The sequence below is a fragment of the Chlamydotis macqueenii genome, chromosome 6, assembly GCF_036417535.1.
Source record: "Chlamydotis macqueenii isolate bChlMac1 chromosome 6, bChlMac1.mat, whole genome shotgun sequence".
In the NCBI taxonomy this organism is placed as follows: Eukaryota; Metazoa; Chordata; class Aves; order Otidiformes; family Otididae; genus Chlamydotis; species Chlamydotis macqueenii.
The window spans coordinates 5,377,963-5,399,547 of record NC_141561.1 but is presented as its reverse complement, the minus strand read 5'-3'; the positions used below and the strand labels follow the sequence as shown (position 1 = coordinate 5,399,547).

The 21,585-nt window shown below is 42.1% G+C and overlaps 1 protein-coding gene across 1 annotated transcript in view; it reads right to left on the bottom strand.

Moving 5' to 3' along the window:
- LRP1B (LDL receptor related protein 1B) overlaps positions 1-10,331 on the bottom strand; it is a 579,931-nt gene extending 569,600 nt beyond the window's left edge. Inside the window, exons 1-2 of the mRNA XM_086750558.1 lie at positions 10,282-10,331; positions 9,045-9,189 (exon numbers count right to left, since the gene is read on the bottom strand). Of these exons, the coding sequence (XP_086606684.1) occupies positions 9,045-9,189; positions 10,282-10,331 (195 nt within the window). The remainder of the gene's footprint in view (positions 1-9,044; positions 9,190-10,281) is intronic.
- Between the last annotated feature and the right edge of the window lie 11,254 nt (positions 10,332-21,585).

Below are 21,585 nucleotides of genomic sequence, written 5' to 3'. Positions count from 1 at the left end.
TTTTGCCTTCTAGTGTCTACTGATGCTCTTTGAGGATTTCTGGATGTCAGCACACAACCAGCATAATCAGACTTTTTCCCGAGAAACAGAAGTATTTTTCCTCTGTCTCCTCTGGTCAGAATCTGATTATCAGGCCAGGGATTCGGTGTTACTTTATTGTCTGGCAGCTTTAAAATAGAATTGAGATATTACATATCCATTTCCTTGATACCCTTTGCAAGATTTTGTCTTTGAGAGCGTGTGAAGCTGCATTTCCTTTGGATCTCCCGCCACAAAGTGCTCTGACCCCTCTCTGCAGCAGCCTCTGTGCCCTCTGGCCTTGAAAGGAGGCTGCGGCACGGCGTCCTGTGGCCCAGCCTGCAGAGCCCTCGAGGCCAGACCTGCAGGAAAAAAATACTTTGCAGGTTTAGGACCATCCCCACAGAATTGGGGATGGGATGTTAAAACAGAGAGGAGAGAGCTGGGCTGGGAAGGAATTTAGACGGCAGGCTATTTCTGGGTGAAGTGAACTGGAAAGAGCTTTTGTTTCTGTTCACAGTTGGCAGAGTCGCAGCTCGCTGACAGAGAAACCCCAGAGCAGGAGAGGAGATTTTGGATGGAGGCAAAGCTCATGCAGAACGCTTGTTTTTCCACAAAGATGTTCTTGCAGAGAGAGGGGTAAAGGGGATCGTCCTCCATGGTGAACCTCGCGTACTCACTCCTGCAAGTCTGGCATGTGCTGTAACTCTGGTATGATATTGTCCCGTTCTCTGTATTATTTTAGGAAGGTGCAAAAAACAGTTGAGAACGTGGAGGACTTACTCCAGAACTACACAGTGGTTGCTATCGTCTCCCCTGCTTTACGTGGAGCTGAGGTCCAGCACATACATCATGTCGCAGGAAACGATGTGCTCACACTGCAGCCTCATGCCCACACCCTGCAATGGCACTTCGGGAGGTAAAAAAGACAACTTGAAGTGTGGTTTGACTCTACTGGTATCTTTATCTTTATACAGCCCACCAAAAGATAAAGAAGATTTAAATAAATCTTTCATGTCATCAAAGAAATCCTGGTATCATTAGTCATTTGCCTGGACAAAAAATATCTACATATTGCTTGAGGGGAGCTTTTCTGCTCTTTTATCATATCTGTAATAACAATTACTTCCAAAAGTTCAGAGAAATTAAAACTTATCCAAGTTTGTGGCAGGTATGACATATACACCTTTCACAACAGGATTAACACAGGATCTTCACTGCTTTTTACCCTTAAAATTGTTTTAAATTGGCTTGTTGGGACCAAACCAAATTTCCCCAACCTGTGTCTCCAATTCTGCTGCAGCTCTGGAGAAGAGACAGCTGGCAAACTCTACAGAATCACTGCCGTGTCCACAGCCTTTCTGGAAGGCTTGAAGCCAACTTCACTGCTAGAAACCCCACCTACTCCTTAGGTACGGAATTTTAATCAGTGCAAAATCATCCCCACATGGTGCAGACACGCTCCGCATAAGAAATCGCCGGTGCAGGAGGTGCGTTGGGGTGGACGGGGGACAGAAAGGGCTGTACACCTCCCTACGCTTAATTATTCCCAAGAGGGTGAGTCTTTCAGGGAAGAGGCTGGGATATTTCTCATAGCTTTATTATTCCCCAAGGTACCCAGGGAGGGGAAGCTCGCATGCAAAGACGATCAATCTGTGGGCTTAGCCTTAAATTGCCTGTCACGCTGCATAGGTAATGCTCCAGTTGCTGGCATCTCTTGGCGTTAAACTCTGTCGTATGCTGATGCACATTGCTGCAGAAGGATTTCCTTAAGTTCTCCTTAGGGTAGAACATTACACTTTCCCCTTAAATCCCCTGATTCTAGATGCATCTCATGCAAGTATTATTTTTTTTAATCCAACTGCATTCTCTCTTTAAATTTCAGTTATACAACCACTCCCAACCCCTGTCATTTCATGCACTCAGACACCTGCACCAGTGCAGAACGAGCTCTGTACTGATACAAATCTGCTATGAACTCGCAAAGGCAGATTTTCTTATTAAACAGCAGCTGTATTTGATGACCTGGAGGGAACAGAAGTATCGACTACTGTCCCTACCAACCGCACCCTCAAGCACACAGGAGAAAGGCGATCGATGGCTCTCCTCCCAGAAAATTCACTAAGAGTCACGAAAGTATGAGGAGGACAAGTAACTGTACCGGAAGGAAACTCAACTGCTTCTACAATGTCACCAACAACTTTTAAAATGAGCAAATTTGAATCAATAATAAACTAACGTGAGAAGATAGAAAAATAGAATAATAATGTGACACCTGAGTGAAGGTGGTCGCTAACGTAACATAGTGGCAAGCATCACAGAAAGATTAGCAGAAAAAGCCTACGCAACACAGCTAAGGAGCTACAGAAGTGTGAGACCTCTTGGTGTGGAAGAGTTGATGACAGACAACATCTATTTTTGTTTCTGTAAGACAAAAAACAACGTCAAGCATTGAAAAGCCTACTAAAAATGGCAAAGTGATAAACTAAGCATGAGATTCCCATGAGCCTTTATGCCAGCTTCAGATATTGCACATAAAAAAAAAAAAAAGGCTGCTGAAAGAGGTGATTGGTGTCTGTCACACTGGAAAAGCCAATTTAATAACAAGTAGAAGAAATAATAAATACTTAAAAAAAAAATTCAGATCCTGGATCAATCTTCTAAGTTTAGATTTAAGGTGCAAAAACTTAGCTCTGATACACATAACTAAATAGAAAGTTGAAATTCATTTTAAATACAAGCTGTTAAAGATGTGGCTACAATAAAGTTTTATTATACATGCCAGTAACTAATTACAGTGTACAAAACTCTCTAAACATAATTCCCCCAGCACTAATATGCAGAACACTCAAGGAGAATTCCTGATTTAGATGCTCTCTTTGTTGATTTGTATTTCCAAATAAGACCACAGAAACGCATGAGAAATGGACCCTTGTTGGAAGCAGAGGGCATCTGAACAAATTCTCCTTACTTAGAGGCGGCTTCTGAAAAAAAGTCACTTACTTTTCAAAATTTTGGATTATTGTGATCTTCTACCATGATCTCGTCTAGCACTAAGATATCTTGTAATGAGGGACTAGAAAGCTTCTACACTAAACAAGAGGTAACACACTTAGATACTTTTTTGGAAATAGTTGGAGAAGCAAAAGCTTCATTATCATCTGCAGTGAAAAGCTCTATCCTATGACGATACGATCTCTGTTTATATAGAGAAAAAGTGAGCTATGATCCATCAGGGCAGTAAAAAGACACTTCACCTGTTGATTCCTCAAGCAAACTCTGTGAAAACAGTGGTAAGACATTTTAAGCGGAGGGTCTTCATCCAAGAGATCTGCTTTTGTGTTGTGTTGGAACCAAACATGTCCGACTTTGGGATGCAGGGCAGGTACATACGTTCTGGCAGCCTTTTAATCAAATCTCTTCTCTGGCACAGAGGCAGTTCTGGTGTGTGACAGTAATGTAGATTTATGGAAGATAATAAGGTGATCAGCTGCCCTGCAGAGTCATTATTTTGTTTCATTCAAAAAACCAAGACACTAAGACTAAACTGATGGGTTGATGTACGCAACGGCATCGGGTGCCTGCTTCATAGTTCAGTGAAGTTAATGGAAAAACTCCCACTGCCTTCACTTGTGAATCAACCAGCAAGTTTAAAAAGAAACAATAACTTAGGAAAGAAAAAAAACCTAGTGCTAAGTAACTACCAGAACAGTAACTGTTTTATAAATATCTAGATTGTTAAAATATTTCTTCTGACAACATTCTTGTCCCTTTGTGTTCCCTAGGTTTCAATATTCTAGCAAATTTGTTTAAGACAAGATTAATCACTTAAGCAGTGAATTTAAAATTAATATCCCAGAATATGAATAGATTATTATTAGGACATGAATTTTAAATTTATAATCATGTTTATGCAAAAATAATTATTAATTTTACTCACTCATCTACCTCTTGATAATAATCTCATCCTAATAATAAACTCTGTCAGATCAATAGAAATTCTTTCTTTGACTTCACCAGGTGCAGGAGCAGACACCTAACGAGAATAAAATGTACTACATGATGCAGTGAATCCAAGTAAACCGCTTGTGTTTCAAATATCAAGCTACAAAAACATACAACATTCTCACACAGTAACTGTCCTCTGCAAAAAAATGCCTTAGAAAAGACTCTAGAGCAATGCGTACTGATGACTAAATCACAGGGCAGGAATTAAAGAAGATGCAGTTACACACACACACGTTCTCATCTTTTCTGTTAGTGTGTCAGGAAATATTCAAGTCAGTAACAAATGCTGTAGCAGCTTTGAGACAAAGCCTTGTGTTGAAATCACAGCTAGACACAACACTTTACGTCCTTCCTCTTTTCTGGTTATTAGGTCAGAGGCATTTTCAGGAAAGTTGACATTTGCAGTTTTTAAATTAATATTTCCAAAACTTCCTTTCATGCACTGCAAATTGCTTATGATGAAATAGCTGTAAATATCAGAAGGATCCATCTGGGTTCACAAATACAAAACTGTGGTTTTCACCAAATAGAGTATCAGCTAAAAAAATATCCTTCATTCAACCACAAGCAAAATATCACGGTCAAAGGCAGGTCAAGTTGAAATGAATATACTTTTCCGCCAGCACACAGACCAGCCAGAAAACAAGACGTATCATGTTGTGGAAGTATTATCACCAAGCAAGGCCTCTGAGCTGAGCTCTTCTCCACTCCCACCTCTCTTTGCAACAGGAGTTGCTCGGAGGAAGCATTTCCATTGCTCCTTTTTACACAGAGTACCTCGATCCTGAGCCTTTGCAACACAGCATGATCTAATAACAGGTGTTATCAGAGAAAACACGGTTAAGTTTCCGATTTTCTTCTAATGGGGTTCACGTGATCCTCACAAAAACCTGCCCAACTATCAGAGCTCCAATGCCGATCCAGTGCATAGGCTGCATGTACTAGAACCAGCGCAACAAATATCCAAAGTACTCGTTGATGAAGTAGGTGTTACAGTAGTTGCTTTTTCTACTGACCCATTTCCGTACTGAACGGCAAAGTTGAATCCTTTCAATCTACCAAGTCCAAATTGTGTGGTTTTTTTTCTAAGAGATTGATTAATTTTTGTAGACTTAATTGGGTAGGTAAGACAAAGTAAAGACACCGAAGTAAATGAAATAAAAGGGCACTGGGATGGCTAATGGTGCTTATGATCTCACTGCCAGAGTTGTACCTATTTACCTCTTGACATTTTGTCCCAGGTCTTAGCCAACAGTTTGATGAGCAGGGAGAGTCACACCAAGCAAGGGCACAACCGCAGCGCTGCGAGACCACACGAGAGCTTGCTAAGCTAGAGTTGAAGAGCCATCCTTCTTTTATTCACCCTTTCTCTCAACTACTGCCCATAGCTTCTTCTGGGGGAAAAATTCCACTGGAGAACATCTTTGATGGACAAAAGGCGCTGAATGCACTGCAATGAGAAATATTTTGCTTCTTTCTTTGCAAATGTAAATGGTAGTAAATATTTGGGATTGACGTATGCCACCTTAACTTATTCTTTTACATACAGTCTTCAGCATCAGCAAAACTCTGCTGTTGATACGTAAATAATTTGCTTTGTGCAACAAGTCATACGACAACAAGTATGAAGTTTCTCATATTCCTCATAGCAATGTTACCTAGAGAGGCAGAATATTTTTTCTCCACCTTCATTAGGCTTTTGAGCCCAATCCTGCCATTGATCAGCTCACCAAACTCCAAGTGACTTCAACACGAGTTCATATATAGCTCACCGGAAAAGTGGGATTTATTAACACGCTGCCAGAGCTCACAGACTGCTGCTGCTACCTTATTGATCGGATCCTGGGAAATGGCATGTCTACCCAGGGAGATTACGGATATAATCAAGTGAGGGGGATCAGACTGACCGATATTTTGACAAATTTCATATTGCTTGTTATTTTCCTGGTGCTGCATGTGGGGAAACAGAGGTACTAACAATGCAGGAGGGAAATAATCTCTTAAAAGCGAATATAAAATGAACTCACAAAAACCAAGTGTCGTTTACCCTAGGCAAGAAAAGATTTTATCTGGGTCTTATCAACAGTGCTTTTCAACGTCTGAAGTCCTCACAAAAGATCTTCTTGGGTTGGGTTCGTTGTTTTTTTTTTTTTTTTCCCCACTTAGCTTTAACCTTTCCAGCCAATCTAGCCCTACAAATTTTTCTTCTGATAAAAAATCCCAGCAGACACTGTCCTGGGGTCCACCTAATCGTTCTAGGATTTAGAAACCAAGTGCGCTTTCCCATTTGATGTGCCTGGGCTCAAGGCTTCAGGTGGACTTTAATCAAATGCACATTGCCCTTTGCTTGATCTGAACAATCAGCTCAGAAAATTTCTCATTATGGCTTTTGTAAGAAGAAATAATAGCCTGTCTTCTTGCAAGCAAACACAATTTGAATGAACAAAATTAATGGCTGTTTCTCTTAATTTTTTCCTCCTACTGATGTGATAGGTTATATACGAGGTGTAATTACAATAATGTCAAAGTCGCTATTGAAAGAGTTAATTTGCTAGGAAAAATCCCCACCAGTAAAAAAAAATAATAATCTATGGTATGCAGATGAACTATTCACTTGGTAGCTCTTCTGTGATCAAAATGAAACTAAGCTGAACTGCTGAAACAATAAAAGTAAATTGTTACTTGGGGTTTGCAAACCTCAATTAAATAAATATTATGCAGTAAACAACATTCTGGATTTTAATTAGGATAAAACAACTGAAAAAGGAGTTACCAACCATTTGTGTTTATCTCACAGTAACCTTCAACTACTTTTTTACAGGAGTGTGCTGGAGCACCTCTCCTGTGAGGACCGGCTGAGAGAGCTGGGGCTGTTCAGCCTGGAGAAGACGAGGCTCCAGGGAGACCTGAGAGAGGCCTTCCAGTACCTAAAGGGGGCCTACAAGAAAGATGGGGAGAAACTCTTCAGCAGGGCCTGTTGAATGGGGTAATGGTTTAAAAACAGAGGAAGGTAGATTCAAATTAGATATTAGGAAGAAATTTTTTACACTGAGGGTGGTGGAACGCTGGGCCAGTTTGCCCAGAGAGGTGGTGGATGCCCCATCCCTGGAGACATTCAAGGCCAGGTTGGATGAGGCTCTGAGCAACCTGATCTGGTTGGAGATGTCCCTGCTCCTTGCAGGCGGGTTGGGCTAGACAGTCTTTAAAGGTCCCTTCCAACCCAAACATTCTGTGATTCTATGAATCCATGACAAAACAAAGAATTTTAGCTTAAAAAACCACACAAACTCCAGTTTTACTTTCATCAGCATCAGAAAGTCATCTTAATATCTATTTCACCTTCTGAAAAGTTTCTATAAAACTTTAAATTAGATAAATATGGGTATTGATGGTGGTTTTCTGGTCCCAGCTTTTCAATTACTTTTAAGAAAGTAAAGCATTTTGAAAATAATGTGATCAATTTGTTGCACTTGCTCTAACAAGACGAAACAGCCATCTAATTATCCAACCAAACAAAAATGAATGCTGACTGGGGGGTAACTAATTTTAAATGGCAGGTACCAGGATGGAGAATCATGCCTCATTCTGCATTTTTTCCTGGTAGGTTTAATGCAACGCAATCCGGTATTTACATTAGCCATTTGCATTTTCTATAATGCTGCGTGCTCTGTAACAGCGTTTAATTCCTTGCTGAGTTACCAGATTCCAGCATGTCCTGCAATGGAGCTACAGCGGATTTCTACAGAAACTGAAGACACAAGCCACGCTCTCATTCCTCACCAGTTCATTCCAGCTCTGCAACTGGGTTCCTACAGCAAACCCCAGTTGACTTTTTCATCCCAGAGCGCAGTACGTAACAGAGAAGCAGAAACTCTAACGTGCATGTCTATGGCTTAAAGGAAAATAAGATGCCTTGCTACTTCTTCAAGTGGTGCAGTTAACACACCCAGCGACGTGCCCTTTGAGTGAGCTAATTACCTCCACGGGAGCAGCAGGAACAGCGGCACATACATCACGCGTGCGTCCATGGGGCCATAGAAGCGCCGGTTGACTGGCCGCACCGGGGCACTTACAGCACTGAGTGCTGCATTACTCATGGATGCCACTGCATCTGTGCTCCTGCGTCCCGATCATTATTTTTAAAGGCGCTGTCTGAGAATGGCTAAAGGAAAAAAAAATAAAATGCCAAGCAAGTTGCCTTGCTCTTGATGGAGCCCCAGAGGTGGCTGACGGCTGACAGCAGGTCTCTCCCCAAGGTGACAGTCACCTCTCTGGGTGCTTCATAACCTGAGGAGGGCTGAAGCACCAAAATTTCCAGGGTATTCTGTTTCATCTGGGAGCTCTGGCAGCAGGAGACGGGACACAAATCTCTCCCCTGCCTCCAGCAGGCTGAAGAACATCACCTTGGCAAAAAAAAAAAAAAAAAGTATTTATGTACGTGAAGTGTCAATTAATGCCCATTAAGCTGTCTTCAAAATGCTGCAATTCTAGCCTTCTTATAAATATTGTTCCATTATTCAGCAGCAAGACAACACATTTTCATTGGAGACAAAATTATTGGTCTAAAAATGAAAAGTTAAGCGAGTAAAGAAATAGCAGTGACATTTCTAGGGGCTGACATTTCTGCACAACACGGTGAGCTATTAATTTGCTAATTACTCACATAACACAATTTCAGTGGGTAGTTTAAGAAACAATTTAAATTGAACCAGAAGATTAAAAAATTTGGCCTAAAGGCTTGGATTTTTACCTTCACTTTACACTACAATCTCTAAAGTAAACGAAAAGGCCCCATTTTTCTGTGGCTTACTCAAGAGGAGAGCTGAGAACCTTGATGGTCAGACCTTGCACTGCCTTGGAGAAGAGTCACAACTGCCATACGTTCTGTTACCTGCAGAATTGGTGGAGTTTGACTTACTTTTCTATCCCTGAAAATACCACCTGTGTCCAGAAACAACTGGGTTTTGCCATTTCTTTCTCTACTTTTCAGCATGCTGTTGAAATACCCCTATTCTCACCTGCAACAAGGCAATTGCTAGGGTGCTCTCAGCTTTCTGCACAAGGAGCTTGGGAAGGGATCGTTTTATATCACACATGTAGGTGTCAATACCTTCTGCTGCTGCTTCTTTAGGTGATGATTCCCTAAACCACCTCTTAATTCCACTTTATTAAGGAGACAACGTCTTACGAAATGTCGTTACACCCGACCTCTTCTGCCAGGCAATTTTCACCAACCCGACATCCTGATAAAAAGGGTTTGGGTAGGAAAATAAATGACTTTTTTTTTTTTTCACTACCAATCTGGAAATGATGGATTTTTTTTTTCCCCCAAGAAAATGACAGAATGGCCTGCAGACAGCAGGCCAAAACCTCAAGTCAGATTTCCAATGCAATCTCCAGCCGTTCCTTGGCCAAGACTGACAGTCCATCTCTGATGAGCCAAGTCAACACTACCGTCAAGCTTCGGCTGACGGCAGTCCTCTTGGCTCTCCTTTCATTCCCTACTTCTTATCTGCTCCCCTAAACCTCTTAGTATCCTTGTTAGCTTTTTTTCCCCGCTGCTTATGGAAAGCCAGATCCCTAAAATAGGGTTCTTGTCCCAGTTTTAAATATCCCAGCAGGGACAAAGACTTGGCCACCCCCAAGACCTCAGCAGTTTCATTCTGTGTTACCCAGGGGACAATTGCTGAAGGTCAAAAGGAAAATGTTCCCTTACAAACATATAGCCTTCACTTCCACATAACCGATAGCTTCCAGGTTCACAGCAGAAAGATTGGCAGTTCTGTGATGTGGAACATCAAGCTAAATCCAACTTAATTCATTTAAAAGAAAATCTATCTTTTAATGCATCGGTTGGTGGATTTTTTTATCAGCGTAACACAAAGCCCACAGCATAGCCAAACTCCGAAGTGACATTGGGGATATTTCCTTCTCTACTTTTTCCCAGTTTCTCAATATTTGTTTGGATAATGTGTGTAAAAAATAAATGAAGAAAACAGCACAGGAAGATTAGGCAGCTCCAAGTTACCTGGCAGTACATTACATTGCACGCTCTCTGGAAAACAGCTCCTCTCAAGTTCTCCAATGGTACTAAGCATTAGAAAAATAAAATCCATGTTTGGATGATTTTGAGCTCTCTAATTATCATTTTGCTATTTCTACATGTCTCTTGAGGAATGCCGTATCCTGTGTAAATTATTTTCCTCCACCAGCAGCCGTCTCGCATGCCTTGGGGATGCTCACGCCCACGTTCACCTAGCCATAGGCGCCTCTGAGTCTCCAGTGAATGTACCCCGTGCCGGCATGCAGGCAGAAAGCAATCAGTCATCTTTGATTGCTGTAAGGACCATTTTTGACCAATTTCCCTAATTATATTCCTTAGTGGAAAGCTCACCTAAGTGTATATAGATGCATCTACATGTGTGTGTATACACTAGTTAGATAAAGTTCACACATTATGAAAGCTTAATGAGTTTTCTTGTGCTCATCCTCAGCCTCATCGTCTACATTCTCTTTCTGTAGACACATGTTTAGGGGATAGCAGAGAATGGGATGTATATGACTAAAACCTCCTCTGTTCAAGCTATGTTCAGCCGGCTTAGGATGCCTCCACTGCTGCAAATTCGAGCTTAAACACAATTCTTTCCTAAGGTACCACAAAGAAGAGATGTAGAGAGCTGCTATGAGATGGCTAATGTCTTTTCCCCAGGCTTCTTTTTTTTTTTTTTTGCAGCCAAGCAGAAACTCACAAAAAGACATCTCAGCCAAAAACTCCCTGTTTAGAGTCCTGGAAGGCTGAGAAGAGCAGCCTCTGCAGAGCAGGATGCACAAACCTTGTTTATGGAGACGCAAAGGAAAGTAGGCGAGCTTCACATCAAATGTGTATAAACAAACTGGTGGATAAAACAACGTATTTACAAAATCTAACCTATGAAAAATTTATGTTTAAGACAAACACTGTGATCTCATACGTGAAACAGGAAGGATGGGTGCCTACGGGTATGGAGAACCAGAAAAGATGAGAGTGTGAATCTGGGAGAGCGCCAGTACAAATTTATAGGAAATCACTGAAAGCTCACAAGGCTGCACGTAAAAATTGACTTTCCCCCTCAGTCTCTCAGTAGATCTTGCAGTGACATCTTATTGCTGCTAAGTGAACAAAGAAGCCCTGAATATATGGTTAAATCACACACAATAGCAAACATTAATTAATTGATATTTGAATAGCGTACTGAGAGTGTAACAATTGTACAAGCGGGATTTGGGGAGCATTCACTCAAATCTGACATCTTTGCTATTCTCAGCTCTCTTTCAGCTCCCCGGTGCGGTGAGAGCTGTGATTTTAGCAATACACAGTGCCTGATGTACTAGCTCCCGTGGCTGGGAGGTTAAGGTGGGGATCGCGGTGGCTTTGTTTCCCTTGTCACTGCTAGAAGTACTCGTGCTCTTTGAGCACAATGAGAGGACACATTTTACTTTTGAAAGTCTCAAGGCATGTATATTTTTATTCAATTTTTCTGAAAGGTCAGTACCATTCAGATCACTTATCAATGATACTTCCTTGCCTACGTATCATTTTTATATTGAGGCATCGGTTTTCCTGGTTCAACAGTCAGGTCCTAATAAAAGAGGATGACATGTATTAGAAGTAAAGAAAAATAGCTGTAATAATAGCACTCCAGTCCCACTTACTTGTCTCTTAACCTCTTTCTTTCAAAGGCTCCCACGCTGCCGTGCTCAGAAGAAACTTACCATTGAATTATCTACCAGAAACCTGTTGGCATCTATTGCCGCTTTGGTGCAGCAGCGGTACGGGGCAACAATAACAAATAACTCCTCTCAGACTCCTGCCCCTCTTCCATCTCAAACTACAGGTCTAGAAATAAGACCTGTTGCAGACACGGAATATTTTTTAAATTAAGTTCACAGTTTCTGAGCTCCAACTGACAGCTCAGTCCCCCCAGGACTGCGGCGCTCATCCACTGCCCCCCCCCCACCCTGCTCCTTCCAGGCGTTGTTCTGGGGAAGCAGCTCTACAAAATTCTCACTGATCATGAAAGGCAAATAAACTCAATCCCAGAAGTAAAGGCAAAAGCATCAATACGGTTTTCTCTAGCAGCCCACTGCTATTTATACAGGTGACTGTGAACATTCACACATCAAAAAAGTGGTATTTTGGCATATCTTCCAGGAGCAATTGTCTCCCTAATGGATAGCACGGTAAATATGCTGCCCCTGATGAGGAGAAGATGCGTGAATCATTACAGCAATAGTCTGTAATGAAAAGGATGTAGATTCAGCTCCCTGTCAGATTTCCCGATACGAGATTTTTTTAGAAATCTCACAGGTACCTTTGGATTTCAGTAGAAGGATCTTGTGGCTTTTAATGCCACAATTAAAATTTCTGTGCTTTTCCTAACTTCACAGAGGAATTATCAAGATTGATACATTAAAGAACGAGGGATTCATTAGGGAGCTGGCAGCACACAGCTTTGGTATCTAAAGTGGACGGAAATTGGAACTGGGTGAATAAAGCCTCCGACCTAAAAATGAACTAGTTCCACAAATGATGGGTTCAACGGGTGAAAAACCTGAACTGGTTCCAAAAGTGATGGGTTCAACGGGTGAACTGGGTGAACAAAGCCTCCGACCTAAAATTGAACTGGTTCCACAAATTATGATGTCCCCCAAATCCCCTCTGAGAGGGGCTTAGAAAACTTCCCAGCAGAGGATGGTTGCATCTTTCTCTCTGCATGGCCTGATGGCAGGGCTTCCTTCACTCTTGCTGCCTTCACAGCAGAGGTGGGACAAATACATTCATCCAGTGGCTTTCATGGACAGGCAAGACAATTTCACATATATGTGTCTGGTTTTCTTTTAAAGCACACATTGTGCTGATCTTGCACCCCAGGCATTTGCAATGCAATCTGTGCTATCTCATTTCTAAGATTAAGCAGTTAAATAGTCTTGGCTTGGTTCTTCTTAATCACACTAACACCACTTTTACAATGATCGGGGCTGAAAGGTTTAGTGTAAGGACGATCGCCCTCTTCCTCTACTACCAGCACATGCTGAGCCAGTGCATTTAATAAGAAAATCATCGTAGGCTTCAGAAAGAGTAAGATCAGGGTTAGGCTCCTGTTGACATGGAAATACTCAGAAATGTCTATTGAGAAGTGTCCCAAGCACTGAAGTTCTCTGAAAATTCTCATTCATGTCTTAATGAAGACACTGCCACAAGTCAGAAGTTGGAGCTTTTCTGTTGAATGTTAGTGCAAAGAATAAATAAGAATTAAGATCGATTAGAGTCATTTTGGCACCAAAAAAGCTAGTGTACTACATGTCCTTGCCAGTGCTCCCTCGTGCATACGATAGGAATAGCTGCAGGGAGTGGAGAAGCAGTAACTTTTTGAAAGTACTGTATCTACTACAGAAGCACCACATTAAGCAGACCATTTCCAATGAATCCCAAATGATCATGTTCCTTAGCTTTTTGTGAAAGCAGAATAGCATATAAAATGTACATTGCACAGCATGACTTGTACTACTGCCCTAAACCATGAAAGAAGTCAAATCACATCTCCAGATTAAACATTCACAGGAAAAAAAAATATCTGAGCAAAAGAAACTTTGTTCTGTAAAATTGCAGTTGAACAGAACTGGGAAGACTGATTTCTTTACACAAGAGCATGAAGTACATGTATTTTAAAATCAGCTAATATCTGCTTTAGAGATGTTTAAAACAGAAAATACTGTATTTTGCTATTACTTTAGATAAACAGTGGATGATAAGTCTGGAGACTTTGTTCAGTGTGGAATAGGATATTAAAGAGCAAATATGTCAGTTATTTTATTAAATCAAAATCACAACATTTACACATTAGCTTTTTTTTTCCTTAACCTGAGAGTCAGTGCCTTATATAAACAATGTTCTTCATAAGTAAGTGACTACGGGAGCTGATGCTGAAAGAAGCAGATGTAATCTCTAAGGCTTTGCTTAGATGCAGGAACCTGTTAGCAGTTCCCAGTTCCTAGCATGGTTATGGCAGGATGAAGTCAAGATGCAGTCTCCTCTATCCCCTGCCATGCGTCCTCTGGGTTGCAAGAAACTCTCACCAGTTGGCCCAGAAGGATCTCCAGCTTGGACACCTGTTGAGAAACTTTGTTCTTTGGTAAACGTTAGGTATTTCTGCTTTTTACAGAGACAAATCAATGTGTCAGACATCAAGAGCTTCACAAACAACGCTTTGAACCAGTAAAAAGATTGAGTTCACTAAACGGAATATGACAAATGTCATCGTTGACTGGAACAATTACTGGTTTTCCTCATACCTTTATAAAAAGTGCCATCTCATAGCTAGGAGAAGAATTTTTTTGTCATGTAGTTGAGCCAGAAAAAAAAGTAAAGAGTGGATTTAAACTGGAATAGTCACTTGTTTTTACTAGTGCATCCCTGTATAAATTTTGCACATGGTGAGCATCAGGATGCTCTTGACTATCGTGTGCTTATTGCTAGTTCTTTTTGTTCATTTATATGAAAGTAAAAATGAACCAAAATATTATCTAACTCACCGGGGAGTTATGAAGTGTCACTGTTATTGATAACAACAGGAAATGAGATCTGCGCCCGTTCCCCTTGCTCAGCATTGATGTGGTAAAATCATAAAGCAACTGGAAAATGCAGCGCCTCTGTTTCTAAGTGTAAGGCAAGGGACCAGTTTCAGTGCCATGCCATCCCAGTCTGACACCTCTGTGACTCCAGTAACTTCAACTGAATCATAGTGGCAAAGTGAATCAAGATCCCTGCAGCAACTCGTCCTTCTTCATTTCCAGTTCGCCAAAGAACTTTGTCTACGGCAGTTCAGCAATACATTTTTACATGTCTTTGTCTTTAATAAAACGCTTCAGTGTCTGCTGAGCTGTGGTCCAGACACATCACCATATAGCAAAGATGTAAGTACTCCAGTTAATCAAATCTGAGGCCACAGCCAGCATGCTACATTGGATGGACCACAGCCTACGGCAAATACTTCATGAGAAGGTGGGCTTCGCAAAAGCACATTTAAATTTGGTTTTAGGTAAGAAGTCATGTTTTTACTGTGGAAATCTGTGACAAATTTACCTACAAAGATATCTTTTATTGTATTTTTGATGAGTTATAGACCTTTCCTAGTAGAAGTCCAGGAGCAGGATTCTCTGTGAAGGGGAAATAGTGCCGACTACCAGCATGGCCCAGCACAACCCATTAGCCTCTCCCACCTGGACACCTCAAGGTGACAGGAAAGCCCCTGTCAGCCCTTCCCTTATTATTTCCTTGACTCATTTGCCTCATGATCTTCCCTCGAGATGCAAGCCCACGAACAGAAGAGGACACTTTGCTTCCAGGCAGAGCTACAATTGTTCCTATCAAGCTTACATCTTGACCACAAAAAAAAAATCCCATTTATTCCAAATCCTGCCAGAGGACTCCAGCCTTCACCTTCAACTTGAGAGGGTTCCTCATGGATCCCTCAAACTGTTCTGAAGCCTATTGCCTGAATACCTCTACCAGGATGATACAGCAATGGCATGAGCCTAGGTCTGTGCAAATGCTGCCGTCCTGCTACAGAGGCATCAGTACCACATGGCAGAAAAGCAAGCAACTTGCTTCAAGTAACGTTAAAAAAAAACCCAACAAACTACAAGCTTGGAGAACTGTGCTGCCAGACAGCTCTGTGAACACAGCTTTTACCCTTCGTGTAAGCAACAGAAACCTTTGCAGCTGCAGAAATGAATCAAGAAATACGGATAAAATGGAACAAGCACTAGAGCTTGAAGAAGTTCTCGAGTGCCGTCTGGTTCTTAAGCACAACCAGTCCGGCGGGTGCACAGGTACTGCGTTGGGCTGTTTTCAATTAGCAGGGTCCTCACATCACAACTACCAGCATCATCTTGAACTAATTGCTGAAAACGGTACAACATGGACTAAGTGCAGCAGTCTCGCCCTCTTGTAAAGCATTCGGTGCCCACGGATGACTTCGGATTGACACAAGTGAGGGGAAAGCGGCAGGTGCAGGAGTGCTGGTACTGCCCCGGTGCCCTGGCCCAATGCCGGGCTGCAGCACGTCCTCCTGCAGCATCCCCGACAGCCTCTGCCTCGCATGAGTGGGTTTTGGGGGCGAGCTTCCGTGCCACTGACAACGCCAGCAGCACAAGGCTCTCGGAGGACGTTGTGCTGGAACTCAACAGCTTGTTGTTCTGCAAACTGTTTGGCCACGTCGTTGGCATGAAAGGGAAGCAGCGATGTTGCTTCTAGCTGTACTTCAGCCTTTTGAAATAAAATATTGCCTTTTTTCTTTTAAATCCAAATCCCCTCAATGAGCCCTCATTTTTTCACTTTCCATCAAAACCACAATGTTCACAGTGACTCATGCATGAAAGATTGCTAGCAAACTCATGCAATGCTTGTGTAGGTATACTTGATGAGTGAGGCTAGAGATTTCCAATTTGTGAAGTTATTATTCCATAAGCACAGTTTGCCATGTAGCAACTGTAAAACTCAGAAATTTCATTCAGGGAAGATTTGATACTGATCTTCATCACATTTCCATTTTGGCAGAGATTTTTAAGGACCGTACCAGTTACCTTCTCGCAGTTGCAGTACCAGAGCTCCACCTATAACGAAGTGAATCCCTCCTGTCTTTGCAAAAGCACATGTGAATCTGGCTTCCACAGTAATCCTTGAAAAAATGGATACAGACTATGCAGTGTTAATAAGGCAATTATCACGCAAGTGGCACAATTTTTTCTGTGATTTCCTAATTAACATGACTATCAACTGTTTATTAATAAAGCAGTTCCCCATGCTTTGACTTGCAGCATATTGTAAACAAATTTAAGATGCCATTTCCTGCTTCGTCATTTACATCACACTGTTAATTCACACTTATATTTGTTTTTCCTATTTGTTAGTGCATTTCACAGAAAATTGTACATCATGATGTGGAAGAAAAGCAGCATCAGAAACAAATCCACAAAAGCAGATTGGTGGATTATTTCCTATTAAATTATGCACCCAGGGAATTTTTTTACAGTACGTGAAACTACTTGCGGTAATCTGGACAAACTACCTCCTCCTGCATCAGTATTTTATTTGTCTTTCTCCAGCAGATGCTACTGACAGTCTACTAAATGGTGCACTGCTTAATAAATTTAGTAGAGGAAAAAGAACATTTGTTTTCATACAAATTAGATCATGCATGAAGCTATGTTAATTGCAGCGTTTGGGGAAAAAAAAGTTTAGTCCAGTAAAAGAGTGGGGAAATAAGATTCCTGCTTTTTCTGATGTTAACACCAAGCAACTTCCAACGCAACACATTCTTCTGATTTGCTGTTTCCTGTAAATGCCATCCCATGGCTAAATTTTCCAGAGCCAGCAATTTAACTATCCAGCCCTTTGAAATTACATCTCGTCGGTGGTGCAGCTGTCTGCGACCAAGCACAGTATGCATATGCAGCTTTACACTAAGTGGTGTTTCTCTATTAAAAAAAAAAACAACAACAACACACCTTTGCACATTCCTTTCTGACTGACTGTTTAATGTGAGAAAATATTTCTGACTGAACTTCTGTTGAAGGTGGTGCGAGCATTTAAAGGCTGGGGAAATTGTTTCCCCTAGTATAGAGCCTGCACCATCACAGGCTGACTAATGAGTCAGAGAGTGCTGAAACCCTCAGGTCCCATAAACATCCACTAATGAGATGAAACAAGATCTAAAGTGCTCAAATGTTGATAAGTACAGAATGTAGCTCACGATGTACTCTTCACAAATTAGTGAAGGGTTGCTATGGCTCCTTAATGAAATGTTATTATGTTTTAAAACTGAAACCAGACATCTGGGGGAGGTGGGGGGCTGGGAGGAAATGGAAGCGAGTGTTTGAACACCGTTGTCTAGGCTTCCTTTCATCAGCCAGCTGAATTTGCTTACTTGTCCTGAATGAGTGGATCCATTTCTTCAGCTGGTGCAGTGCCTTGCAATAAAGCAGCACAGTGTGTGCCGTCTTCCGCTCTCTGGGAAGTAGAAATCTCTGGTATGGGAGAGGAGGCTTCTGTAGGAAGGACTGTATGAGCAGTGAAAGTCTCCTGTCCTCCCTCAGCGACAAAGACCATCCAAAGGATTCGTCAAAAGCGAACACGCCAATATATTCAGCGCATTTGCAAAATGACAGTCAGATCTCAAAAAAATTTAAGTCCCAAAGTGTTAGGAATCACTTCCTTCAAGCGAAACTTGGATGTGAAATTATTTATTTAAAATCACAGAATCATAGAATGGTTAGGGTTGGAAGGGACCTTCAAAGGTCATCTAGTCCAACCCCCCTGCAAGGAGCAGGGACATCCCTGACTAGATCAGGTTGCTCAGAGCCTCATCCAGCCTGGCCTTGAATGTTTCCAGGGATGGGGCATCCACCACCTCTCTGGGCAACCTGTTCTGGTGTTCCACAACTTGCATTGTAAAAATTTTTTTCCTAATATCCAATCTAAATCTACCCCCCTCTATTTTAAAACCATTGCCCCTCGTCCTATCACAACAGGCCCTACTGAACAGCCTCTCCCCATCTTTCCTGTAGGCCCCCTTGAGGTACTGGAAGGCTGCTATAAGGTCTCCCCGGAGCCTCCTCTTCTCCAGGCTGAACAGCCCCAACTCTCTCAGCCTGTCCTCATAAGAGAGGTGCTCCAGCCCTCTTATCATCTTTGTGGCCCTCCTCTGGACCTTCTCCAGCTGGTCCATGTCCTTCTTGTGTTGGGGGCTCCAGAACTGGACACAGTACTCCAGGTGGGGTCTCACCAGGGCAGAGTAGAGGGGGAGAATCACCTCCCTCGACCTGCTGGCCACGCTCCTCTTGATGCAGCCCAGGATGCGGTTGGCCTTCTGGGCCGCAAGGGCGCATTGCCTGCTCATGTTGAACTTCTTGTCCGGCAGCACTCCCAAGTCCTTCTCCTCAGGGCTGCTCTCAATCCATTCCCTGCCCAGCCTGGATTTGTGCCTGGGATTGCCATGACCCAGGTGCAGGACCTTGCACTTGGCCTGGTTGAACTTCATGAGGTTGGCACAGGCCCACCTGTCCAGCCTGTCAAGGTCCCTGTGGATGGCATCCCTCCCTTCCAGCGTGTCGACGGCACCACACAGCTTGGTGTCATCGGCGAACTTGCTGAGGGTGCACTCTATCCCACTGTCCATGTGAAAACGTATCAATTTATTTCCTTACCAACCTTGATATACATGTAGATATAGATAGATAGACATGTAGGTAGGTCAGTAGATAGATAGATAGATAGATAGATAGATATTCTGGCATACACATACATGCACACATACATATATACACAAAATCTGAGTGAAAGACAAGGATGATTCCCACTCAAACTACAGCAAGCCCTAGAATTTGCTACCTGCTACCAAACACTGCCTTTTTAAACAGTGCCCAGTGCACACACAGCTATTTCCCCCGAGTCACAGAGCAATCACTGTGTTACAAGCTTCAATAAGAAGGAAATACTCCAGCTCTGGCATTGGAGGAGACTCTGAAATCACTCGCCTGGAGAGTAACGGGTTAAACTAAACTGGGGAGATATGAAGAAGCACACTTCCTCCAGTGACTCTTGAAAACATTTCTCTAAATGCATCCTTTTAAACTTTGCTTTCAGAGGATGAAGTGAGGGAGGGCCGCGCTGACAAAGATTAAATGAGCTGACATTCACTCCCCAGCACTCGGGGACGCAGCAGCCTGCTGCTGGCACTGCATATCAACGCCGCGCGTAGGCTGCAGGCGCAGGCCCAAGGGTGGCTTTGAGAACTGATTCTCTTTTTCCTAACAAGCAAACATGCAAATATATATCCATATGAAATTTGCTTCAACTTAAATCAGTTCCATCAAATTAATTTAATTCTCCTTCTCATCTTTTCCGCCTTACCTGTGGCAGCACTTCCAGGCCAAACGCTCTCTCCCTCACAGGGACGTGACTTGAGATCCTGCATCGCTATCGCCTTTCCAGGATCCCTATTTTCGAGACTAAGGATAGTTTAAATATTTCACACTACCTTCTGCTGGCAATTCTGGCTCTTGAGGGAAAAATTTTAAAAATGGAGAGGTGAGCCGTACAGTTCAGATGCCCGACAGCTGCTCCTGGGCTTGGCAGGCCTACAAACGACACTGTGGGGCCCGCACACCCAGCTAATGGCAATCAGCCCAAACTGCAAGACCAGGTTCGAATACTTTCACATCAATCATTCTGGCTGCTGAATCAATTGAAACGATACATCAGAGCAGAGGCCTGATCCTCTTATTATTCAGTGAGATATTTCTTACATTAATTACTGAACTTCCCCTACAAATACTTGAGCTGGATGCAAAACAAGGAGATGACCTTGTGTGGCCCATGATTCCTGCACATTGTTTTAGGGTACTCTGGTGACTTCTTCTGACCTTAAAAACCTGAGTGTGACTTTATCATTTAAATGTAAATCATAGAAACATAGAATAATTTAGGTTGGGAAAGACCTTTAATAGCATTGAGTCCAACCATAAAGCAAACACTGCCAAGTCCACCACTAAACTATGTCCCTAAGCACCACGTCTACACGCCTTTTCGATACCTCCAGGGATGGTGACTCCACCACTTCTCTGGGCAGCCTGTCCCAGTGCTTAATAACCCTTTCAGTGAAGAAATTTTTCCTAATGTGAAATTGAAAAACCTGTCATCCACCCTACCGAATAGAATCTATCTCTTAATTCATGGGCAGGAGCCCAACACCCCGGCATCCGAGGTAACTCAGCATTTGCAGGAAGAGTAACATATCAAGATCACAACAGCAGTGGATCCGATGAGATTTGAACACATAGCTTCCTCGGGGATAAGTTCTGCATGAAAACAAGCACTTCAGTACGCAGAGCAAGGAATAAATCTGGCAACTCAAACTAATCATCACTGTAAAAATAATAGATTGGACTAAAGTCAGCTTTGCTCTTTATTAATTATACTATTTTCTTCCTCTAATTACACTGTTCAAGTCACATAGTGTTAAGTATGCATTTACAAACTATCTGGAAAGAAAGTTTATGTGTGTGTATATATCCACGTAGATGGTCTAATTATTTTTAAATAATTCAAATACTGATCTGAACAACCTGGTACTGGAAAACCCAGGTTGATGATACAGTTTTGTAATCAATATTCTCAGAGTAATTACTTTAGAGTTCCACCAAAAAAAAACCAAAAACAAAACATCCACCAACATTAAAAGACTCAAAGTGATTTCAAAGTAAATGATCTAGATGATATATTATGTGATTTCTGTTTATTACTACCTACTTTATCTGATGTTTAATACCAACATAGAGGTCTCAGGACAAGATTTCCAACCAATTTGGTCTTCTTCCATTTGGCAAACACTGTGTTTAACAGAGCTTGAAATTAAACCAGCTTTTTTGGTTACTTCCTGCTTTGCAAAATTCCAGCAGTGATGACAGGCTCTCCTCTTCACAGGCAGAGAATGCCCAAAAGAAAAAAGCATACTACTG